This window comes from Lampris incognitus, chromosome 4, assembly GCF_029633865.1.
Source record: "Lampris incognitus isolate fLamInc1 chromosome 4, fLamInc1.hap2, whole genome shotgun sequence".
Taxonomy (NCBI): Eukaryota; Metazoa; Chordata; class Actinopteri; order Lampriformes; family Lampridae; genus Lampris; species Lampris incognitus.
Genome location: NC_079214.1, coordinates 5,885,804 through 5,897,156, shown reverse-complemented (window position 1 = coordinate 5,897,156; position 11,353 = coordinate 5,885,804). Strand labels below are relative to the sequence as shown.

At 49.2% G+C, this 11,353-nt stretch overlaps 1 protein-coding gene across 1 annotated transcript in view; it reads left to right on the top strand.

The window, feature by feature from the left end:
* The first annotated feature begins 596 nt into the window (after positions 1-596).
* mindy2 (MINDY lysine 48 deubiquitinase 2) overlaps positions 597-11,353 on the top strand; it is a 62,777-nt gene continuing 52,020 nt past the window's right edge. The window contains exons 1-2 of the mRNA XM_056278770.1: positions 597-1,506; positions 3,355-3,412. Of these exons, the coding sequence (XP_056134745.1) occupies positions 622-1,506; positions 3,355-3,412 (943 nt within the window). The 5' untranslated portion in view covers positions 597-621. The remainder of the gene's footprint in view (positions 1,507-3,354; positions 3,413-11,353) is intronic.

Sequence of the window (11,353 nt, the reverse complement as noted above, 5' to 3'; positions counted from 1 at the left end):
GCACCCCCTCCCCCCCTCTCACATCTTTACATATTATATTATATTTATTTATTATTATTATATTTGCCACAATACAAGCAATTAGCAGAATAGCATCAGCTCCACGTGACTAATTCACACCTGCAGGAAAAAACAAAAAGACGTGTCAGAGGGATCCTGCAGCGCGTCTCCGTGGTTCTGCAGAACCGTGGCTTCAGAGCGTCACAGCCTCTCCGGGTTCGCGCTGCTACGTCACTCGGAACACATCGCCTCTTTCCGTCGCTTTCCGCCTTCCGCCCACTCTTCACCTCCCCCCCCTCCCCCCCTCCAGCAACTTTATCCTATTCTCTAACAATATTACAGCCCAGCGTCATTTGCACCATCTTTTTGGGTGGGTGTGTGTGTGCAGATATGACGTTATCAGAGCGACTAAAACGTGTTATGTTCTTATGATTGTAAAACCCAACGTAAAAGAAACCCCCCCTCAAAAAAACAAAAACAAACCCTGACTCCGCCCACCGCCTCGGTCTACAACGAACGGATCCGGTTTGATGACGTCACCGGCAGGGTGGTCATGGCGTCTTCGGGACTGAGGCTGGAGCTGCAGACCAGATAGAAAGCCCCTCGCCCGCTTTACTGCAGATGGACATGGAGGAGGAGGAGGCGAACGCACGCCGGGACGCCGAGCGGAGCGCGTCGTGCGCCGCCGGAGCTGGAGCCGGAGGAGCCGGAGCCGGAGGAGCGCCGGGCGGTGCGTCAGCGGCAGCGTCGGATCGGTGCAGGAGCAGCGAGCCTCCTCGTAGTCCTCCGGCTGACGTGACTTGTAATAACAACAGCGGCTCTGGAGCCGCATGTGGAGGTCAGCTCAGCTCCGACGCGGCGGAGGTGGCGGAGAAGGAGAAGGAGGAGGCGGATGGCAGCCGGTCGCGCTCGCAGCCCAGGGAGGGCGCCGGTAACGGGACGGTGCGCGGCGGCGGCGGCGGCGACTCGGCGCTGGCTCCAGGAAATAACGAGGGTGGTGCCACAAAGTTGGGCGACGCCGCAAAGGAGAGCGCGTCCTCCTCTCCGGGAGGAGGAACGGCCGCGGGGAGCGCGAACGCGCCGCGGCGCCTTGGCGGTCACCCGCGGTGTGCGGGCGGCGCTGGAGTCGCGGGGAACGTCGCCCCGGTGAAGAGCGAGCAGATCTCCTCCGAGGAGCCGCCGAGTGGGAGTGACCCCGAGCCGAGTCCTGCCGCCGAATCCCGGAGCCTGGACTCGCTGGACTCCTTCTCCAACCTGACCTCCTGCCCCAGCTCCGAGGCCACCAGCGACGGGCCGGAGGACAGAGGACTGGCGCTGGCCCTGCAGAGCGAGTACGAGAAGGACGGCGGCAAACAGTCCTGCAGCAAGGAGCGGGGAGCGGGACAGTCCATCTACCACATCAAGTGGATCCGCTGGAAAGAGGAGAACACGCCCGTCATCACCCAGAACGAGAACGGGCCCTGCCCGCTGCTCGCCATCATGAACGTGCTTCTACTCACCTGGAAGGTGAAGTGTGCAGCATGGGCTGACGTCAGAGGCCGCGTACCTGCAGGACGCCTGCAAAGCGCGCTTCCTCCATCAGCAAGGCTTAAAGCTTCTGTTAGCTTAGGGTGGACCGTTTTATTAGCCACACTACCAAGGCCGGGGGGGGGGGCGGGAGGGGTGGTGGTTTTGGTGCACACTAAACTCTGCAGCACAGTACATACGTGGACCACAACAGACACTCCACACGTCCTCATGAACAATACAGTCACACAACAGCACAGCATGTCCCAGTTAGGTGACTGGTGGGTTGTGTTTATGCCAAAGGTGTGTGAGGAGGGGACTATAGGGAGGAACTCAGAGTGCTGGGGGGGGGGGCGGGGGGGCTGAAATGTTGAGTCTGAGTGGACAGTGACCTGCAGCGCCTCCCTGAGGGAAGGAGCTGGGAGAGGCGAGGAGCAGGATGTGAGGGGTCGGAGATGATCTTCTTTGCTGGCTCTGCAGTCCGGCTAGTATGTAGAGGTTCAGCTGGGGGGGCGGGCTGCCTGTGGTGTTGGATCTGCTGTAGTGTTTTCCGGGTTTGACTGTTTGTGCAGCCGTACCATATTGTAATACTGTGATACTGTAATACTCTAATACTGTAATGGGAGATGTTATGATGGACTGGATGATGGCTGAGTAAAACAGAACGAGCAGCTGATGTTGGATCCGGATGCCCAAGAAAGTAAAGTGGTTGTTGAGCTTCTGCAGTGATGTGTGTTAATGTGTTAATGCTGCACTTCAGGTTATTGCTGATGTATGTCCCCCAGGAATTTAAAGAGTCGGCGATGGGCGGCGATGGGGTCTGATGTTCATTTGCATGGGTGTTCTGGGATTCGGCGTGCATCGGAGGTCAACACTGAGTTCTTGGGTTCTGTCTGTGTTAAGCAGAAGGTCGCTGTTTGTGCGCCCAGTGACAGCTGGGTCTACTTCGGGGCGGCACCGGGTCTCATCACTGTGGGAGACGAGGCCTACAGTGGTTGTGTCGTCCGCGTCTTTTATCGTTTCCACAGAGTATTGGAGAATTATTATGAAGATTAGAGAGTAATAGTGGAAGAGCTCCTCCTCTACAGTTTGTTTGGGGGTAGTTTTTTAACAGTACCTGTCAAAATCTTTGTCCAGACAACTCTAGGTGTCCCACTCCCCCTGGACAAGCTTGAAACTCACAGGCTAGCTTTGCGGGCGTGAAAAACACCCGGAAAACGATCAGATGTGCCGGTCGGCTCACAGAATGGCACGTTAGCCGGCTGAGATCTTGTACGTTATTGGGAGTTTTTAGGGGAGGTCGCGTGTCTTCGTGTGCTGAGACGTGACATCGGCGTGGCGTGTGGGCGGCGCGTTCACCCGCCCAGTCCACGTAGAGACTGGCTGAGACGTCCGCTGATGTTAACACTGAATAATATGGCCTTCTGTCAGCCACGCCTGGCAGCCGAGACGAAGTCCTGGAAAAGGATCTCCTGAAAAGAGTGGGATCTCTCAGACCCCCCCCCCCCCCCCGTGGGATGAAGATGAGGGTTGCGGCCTAGTCCCCCACTTTCCCGTCCGTGCTCCATCGCCCTGTTTGAATCTCGTATTCCGTCACTTTGCATTAGCCGTGGCTGTAATTCGTCTCACATTTAATGTCAGATTAGAAGCTGGCGTGGGTTCACGACAAAAGCTGGACCCTATCAAAACCAAGCACACTGACACCCGGTTTTATTTAACACGCGGTCTCAGATTGTCCTCTCGATACTAGTCCCTGTTGGGTAGTAACACAGCTCTTTGCATCGTGTACGACACACATGGTGGCTTCCTGTCGTTCTCTGACCAGGTGCTCTGGCATTTCTGTTGCAGGTCAAGATGCCTCCTATGATGGAAATCATAACTGCTGAACAACTGATGGAGTACCTCGGTGAGTGTTGGTGCCTGTGAAACCTTTCTGTGCTGTACTATGGTGATGGAGAACAAGCTTGGTTAATAATATATGTTTAAAAAATGTGTGTGGTAATGACGCTGGACTGTTATCTCAGTGGATTTGCTTGGTGGTTGCTTGGCGTTTCTGGCCCCACTTGGCGGCATGGTGGCACAGTGGCGGCTGGTGCTAACAGATTTGGGGGGGGGGGGGCGCAATTTACCTCGGCACAGCACACCTGACAGCTGCTCTAATGTCCACACAGTCACAGAGTTGTTAAGAAGGACAATGTGGCCCATTTGTGGACATTAAATCAGCTGTCAGGTGTGCTGTGCCAAGGTAAATTGCGCCCCCCCCCCCCCAAAAAAAATTTGTTAGCAATTGTTAGCACCAGCCGCCGCTGGTGGTTAGCCCTGTCACCTCACAGCAAGAAGATCCTGGGTTCGAACCCCCGGGGTAGTCCAACCTTGGGGGTCATCCCAGGTCGTCCTCTGTGTGGAGTTTGCATGTTCTCCCCGTGTCTGCGGTGGGGTTTCTCCGGGTGCATGTTAGGGTCAGTACTCCTGTCGGCTCCCCTGACCGAGGCCTGGCGAGACCAGCTGGAGCTGGTCCCCGGGTGCTGCACGGCAGCTGCCCACTGCTGCTAGCTACACAGCTAGGATGGGTTACATGCAGAGAAAGAGCTGCCCCACGGGGATCAATAAAAGCAGTAAAATAAAAAAAAGTCTCTTTACCTCCTGAACACGGAAGATGTTTGATGTGACCTCGTGGTGACCTCGTGGTGACCTCGTGATGACCTCGTGGTAGCAGTAATACATTACAGACACATCACAATCTGAGTTCTAACTTTATACAAGTGGCAGCCTAAATCAGCATTGGCTTTAAATCCTCCGTTAGAGACTTTACTTGACTTTGAACGGGGGGGGGGGGTTTACCCCCGTCAGATATGATATCTGCAAGTCGACAGAGGGGAACAGGGGGTCCCTCACTGACCAGTCCTCTGCTTCTGTCAGGGAACCAGGAGTCGCACCAGGTCTCCTCCATCCGGTTCTGTTCTTGCTGTATATCTTTCAGGGCTCATGCGGGGTGTCCTCAGACCACCGGGGTTATTATACGTTCAAAATTACACACTTTGATAACTCTGTAAACCGTACTGCCGCTGCATCAACACGTAGTATCTGAACACATCAGGGTTACTGTAGTACCACTGCATCTACTATATGTAGTATCTTAACACATCAGGGTTACTGTAGTACCACTGCTTACATAACATCAACACGTAGTATCTCAACACATCAGGGTTACTGTACTACCACTGCTTACATAACATCAACATGTAGTATCTCAACACATCAGGGTTACTGTAGTACCACTGCTTACATAACATCAACACGTAGTATCTTAACACATCAGGGTTACTGTACTACCACTGCTTACATAACATCAACACGTAGTATCTTAACACATCAGGGTTACTGTACTACCACTGCTTATATAACATCAACATGTAGTATCTCAACACATCAGGGTTACTATAGTACCACTGATTACATAACATCAACACGTAGTATCTTAACACATCAGGGTTACTGTACTACCACTGCATCAACACGTAGTATCTTAACACATCAGGGTTACTGTAGTACCACTGCATCAACATGTAGTATCTTAACACATCAGGGTTACTATAGTACCACTGCTTACATAACATCAACACGTAGTATCTTAACACATCAGGGTTACTGTACTACCACTGCTTATATAACATCAACATGTAGTATCTCAACACATCAGGGTTACTATAGTACCACTGATTACATAACATCAACACGTAGTATCTCAACACATCAGGGTTACTGTACTACCACTGCTTACATAACATCAACATGTAGTATCTCAACACATCAGGGTTACTGTACTACCACTGATTACATAACATCAACACGTAGTATCTTAACACATCAGGGCTACTGTAGTACCACTACATCTACATGTAGTATCTTAACACACCAGGGTTACTGTAGTACCACTGCTTACATAACATCTACACGTAGTATCTTAACACATCAGCGTTACTGTAGTACCACTGATTACATAACATCTACATGTAGTATCTCAACACATCAGGGTTACTGTAGTACCACTGCATCAACACGTAGTATCTTAACACATCAGGGTTACTGTACTACCACTGATTACATAACATCAACACATAGTATCTTAACACATCAGGGTTACTGTAGTACCACTGCTTACAAAGCATCAACACATAGTATCTTAACACATCAGGGTTACTGTAGTACCACTACATCTACATGTAGTATCTTAACACATCAGGGTTACTGTAGTACCACTGCTTACATAACATCTACATGTAGTATCTTAACACATCAGGGTTACTGTACTACCACTGATTACATAACATCAACACGTAGTATCTTAACACATCAGGGTTACTGTAGTACCACTACATCTACATGTAGTATCTTAACACATCAGGGTTACTGTAGTACCACTGCTTACATAACATCTACATGTAGTATCTTAACACATCAGGGTTACTGTAGTACCACTGCATCTACATGTAGTATCTTAACACATCAGGGTTACTGTAGTACCACTGCTTACATAACATCTACATGTAGTATCTTAACACATCAGGGTTACTGTACTACCACTGATTACATAACATCAACACGTAGTATCTTAACACATCAGGGTTACTGTAGTACCACTACATCTACATGTAGTATCTTAACACATCAGGGTTACTGTAGTACCACTGCTTACATAACATCTACATGTAGTATCTCAACACATCAGGGTTACTGTAGTACCACTGCATCAACACGTAGTATCTTAACACATCAGGGTTACTGTACTACCACTGCATCAACACGTAGTATCTTAACACATCAGGGTTACTGTAGTACCACTGCATCAACACGTAGTATCTTAACACATCAGGGTTACTGTACTACCACTGATTACATAACATCAACACATAGTATCTTAACACATCAGGGTTACTGTAGTACCACTGCTTACAAAGCATCAACACATAGTATCTTAACACATCAGGGTTACTGTAGTACCACTACATCTACATGTAGTATCTTAACACATCAGGGTTACTGTAGTACCACTGCTTACATAACATCTACATGTAGTATCTTAACACATCAGGGTTACTGTACTACCACTGATTACATAACATCAACACGTAGTATCTTAACACATCAGGGTTACTGTAGTACCACTACATCTACATGTAGTATCTTAACACATCAGGGTTACTGTAGTACCACTGCTTACATAACATCTACATGTAGTATCTTAACACATCAGGGTTACTGTACTACCACTGATTACATAACATCAACACGTAGTATCTTAACACATCAGGGTTACTGTAGTACCACTACATCTACATGTAGTATCTTAACACATCAGGGTTACTGTAGTACCACTGCTTACATAACATCTACATGTAGTATCTTAACACATCAGGGTTACTGTACTACCACTGATTACATAACATCAACACGTAGTATCTTAACACATCAGGGTTACTGTAGTACCACTACATCTACATGTAGTATCTTAACACATCAGGGTTACTGTAGTACCACTGCTTACATAACATCTACATGTAGTATCTTAACACATCAGGGTTACTGTAGTACCACTGCTTACATAACATCAACACATAGTATCTTAACACATCAGGGTTACTGTAGTACCACTACATCTACATGTAGTATCTTAACACATCAGGTTGATGAAGGTGCAGTAAAGTTTTGGGTGGTGTGCGTCATGTGTGGGTATCTTCTAGACAGTGTTTAGCCACCTAGCATGTGTGGGTATCTTCTAGACAGTGTTTAGCCACCTAGCATGTGTGTCTTGACTCCGGGCAGCGTCTCCAGCAGGCCTCCGTCCACGGCAGCACAGCCACAACACGTCTCTGCTGCCAGTCTTTATTCACCTCTTTTAAATGAACGATCCTGCCCGGTGTTTTCTTAAGCCAGGAATGGTCATTTTCGTGTGTGTGTGTGTGGGGGGGGGGGTTTGGTTTTAATATGGCGGCACAGTGGTTAGGGCGGTCGCCTCACAGAAAGAAGGTCCTGGGTTCGAGCCCCTGGGTAGTCCAACCTTGGCGGTTGTCCTCTGTGTGGCATTTGCACGTTGTCCCCGTGGTTTCCTCCCACAGTCCAAAGACGTGTAGGTCTGCTGAATCGGCCGTACTACTTCCTCCCTAGCTGTGTGTGTGTGTGTGTGTGTGTGTGTGTGTGTGTGTGTGTGTGTGTGTGGACCCTGTGTGATGGCCTGGCGGTCTGTCCAGGGTGTCTTCCCGCCTGCTGCCCAGTGACTGCTGGGATAGGCTCCAGCACCCCGCGACCCTGAGAGCAGGATAAGCGGTTTGGATAATGGCTGGATGGCTGGATGGATGGATGGATGGATGGATGGATGGATGGATGGATGGATGGATGGATGGACAAGATTCTGGAACGTCATGGTCATGTGACCAAAGCAGCATCAGCTTTGTTAAAGAATCTACTAATAGCAGTACTTTCGGCTGCTCTCGTTAGAGGTTGCTCTTTTTTGACTGTGTTAAGGAATGATTGACCAAATAAAGAAAGTAAAAGCACGTGGACCCATTGTGGCAGCACTTTAAAATATCTGCTGTGTGTACGGAGGTTTGTGTCAGTATGCTACCACGTGCCTCTGCTGGCAAGCTCTCTGGGTGGTGTTAGCTAGCTAGATAGTTGACTGTATACCAGGCAAGGGAAGTTTCAACAAGCAGCGGCTTCAAATGGACAAGACTTGCAAAAGTTGCCAAGAGTAAATTGACTCATTTAGAAGATTGGAAATATAGCAGGGCATCCGGGTGGCGTAGTGGTCTATTCCGTTGCCTACCAACAGAGGGATCGCCGGTTCGAATCCCCGTGTTACCTCCGGCTTGGTCGGGCATCCCTACAGACACACGTGGCCGTGTCTGCGGGTGGGAAGCCGGATGTGGGAATGTGTCCTGGTCGCTGCACTAGTAGCGTGATCCTCCCATGCGCTACGTCCCCCTGGTGAAACTCCTCACTGTCAGGTGAAAAGAAGCGGCTGGCGACTCCACATGTATCAGAGGAGACATTTGGTAGTCTGCAGCCCTCCCCGGATCGGCAGAGAGGGTGGAGCAGTGACCGGGATGGCTCAGAAGAGTGGGGTAATTGGCCAAGTACAATTGGGGAGAAAAAAATCTCAAAAAAATATTAAAAATACTGACACACTTTCACAATATATAGTTATAAAATGTGACTTTTACTTAGCAATTTTTGAAAATTGTTTTTGGTCATGGAAATGAAAGTAAAAGTTGTTGAAAAGTCATGGACCAAACCACTGGTTAACAGTGTGAACTCTTCCTGGGTGGATGGTGAACAGTGTGTGAACTCTTCCTGGTTGGATTGTGAACAGTGTATGAACCCTTCCTGGTTGGATGGTGAACAGTGTATGAACTCTTCCTGTGTGGATGGTGAGCAGTGTGTGAACCCTTCCTGGGTGGATGGTGAACAGTGTATGAACCCTTCCTGGTTGGATGGTGAACAGTGTATGAACTCTTCCTGGGTGGATGGTGAGCAGTGTGTGAACTCTTCCTGGGTGGATGGTGAGCAGTGTATGAACTCTTCCTGGGTGGATTATGAACAGTGTATGAACTCTTCTAGGTGGATGGTGAGCAGTGTGTGAACTCTTCCTGGGTGGATTGTGAACAGTGTATGAACTCTTCCTGGGTGGATGGTGAACAGTGTGTGAACTCTTCCTGGGTGGATTGTGAACAGTGTATGAACCCTTCCTGGTTGGATGGTGAACAGTATATGAAATCTTCCTGGTTGGATGGTGAACAGTGTGTGAACTCTTCCTGTGTGGATGGTGAACAGTGTATGAACTCTTCCTGGGTGGATGGTGAGCAGTGTATGAACTCTTCCTGGGTGGATGGTGAACAGTGTATGAACTCTTCCTGGGTGGATGGTGAACAGTGTGTGAACTCTTCCTATGTGGATGGTGAGCAGTGTATGAACTCTTCCTGGGTGGATTGTGAACAGTGTATGAACTCTTCCTGGGTGGATGGTGAACAGTGTGTGAACTCTTCCTATGTGGATGGTGAACAGTATATGAAATCTTCCTGGTTGGATGGTGAACAGTGTGTGAACTCTTCCTGGGTGGATGGTGAACAGTGTGTGAACTCTTCCTATGTGGGTGGTGAACAGTGTATGAACTCTTCCTGTGTGGATGGTGAACAGTGTATGAACTCTTCCTGGGTGGATGGTGAACAGTGTATGAACTCTTCCTGTGTGGATGGTGAACAGTGTATGAACTCTTCCTGTGTGGATGGTGAACAGTGTATGAACTCTTCCTGGGTGGATGGTGAACAGTGTGTGAACTCTTCCTATGTGGGTGGTGAACAGTGTATGAACTCTTCCTGTGTGGATGGTGAGCAGTGTATGAACCCTTCCTGGTTGGATGGTGAACAGTGTATGAACTCTTCCTGGGTGGATGGTGAACAGTGTATGAACTCTTCCTGGGTGGATGGTGAACAGTGTATGAACTCTTCCTGTGTGGATGGTGAACAGTGTATGAACTCTTCCTATGTGGGTGGTGAACAGTGTATGAACTCTTCCTGTGTGGATGGTGAACAGTGTATGAACTCTTCCTGGGTGGATGGGAGACATTCAGCATTTGTTGCTAAATTGACCAAAAGCATTATTGCTCGTGTGGTATTTGACCTCTGTGTATTTACCCCTGGTTTTAATTGTTGGTGGATAAGTTAGGACTCGGTTCACCCCATGAGGTGTTAACCAGATGTATTTCTTCATCGGGTATTTTTGAAAACTATTTCTTTGTAAGTTTAACGTACAAGTTCGGCCTGTAACAGAGCAACAACAGCATATTGCTAAAAGTCCTCACCTCACCTTTTCCCTGTTATATTTGTAAAGCACATTTGAGGGATTTTTAAGGAGTAGCAGGCAGGTGGAGGAGAGCCTGGAGAGGTGGAGGTATGGACTGGAGAGAAGAGCAGTGAAAGTCAGTAGGAGCAAGATGGGATACATATGCGTGAATGAGAGGGAGGACGGTGGAATGGTGAGGATGCAAGGAGTGGAGGTGACGAAGGCATATGAGTTTAAATACTTGGGGTCAACTGTCCAAAGTAGCGGGGAGTGCAGAAGAGAGGTGAAGAAGAGAGTGCAGGCAGGGTGGAGTGGGTGGAGAAGAGTGTCAGGAGTGATGTGAGACAGAAGGGTACCAGCAAGAGTTAAAGGGAAGGTTTACAAGATGGCGGTGAGACCAGCTATGTTGTATGGCTTGGAGACAGTGGCACTGATGAAAGACAGGAGGTGGAGCTGGAGGTGGCAGAGGTGAAGATGATAAGATTTTCACTGGGAGTGATGAAGAAGGACAGGATTAGGAACGAGTATATTAGAGGGACAGCTCAGGTTGGACGGTGTGGAGACAAAGCAAGAGAGACAAGATGGAGATGGTTTGGACATGTGTGGAGGAGAGATGCTGGGTATACTGGGAGAAGGATGCTGAATATGGAGCTGCCAGGGAAGAGGAGAAGAGGAAGGCCAAAGAGGAGGTTTATGGAGGTGGTGAGGGAGGACATGCAGGTGGCTGGTGTGACAGAGGACTTGGGGCGTCTGGGTGGCATGGCGGTCTATTCCGTTGCCTACCAACATGAGATCGCCGGTTCGATTCCCTGTGTTACCTCCGGCTTGGTTGGGCAGCCCTACAAGCACAATTGGCTGTGTCTGCGGGTGGGAAGCCAGATATGGGAATGTGTCCTGGTCACTGCATTAGCGCCTCCTCTGGTCGGTCGTGGCGCCTATTTGGGGGGGGGGGGGGGATAGTGTGATCCTCCCACGCGCTACGTCCCCCTGGTGAAACTCCTCACTGTCA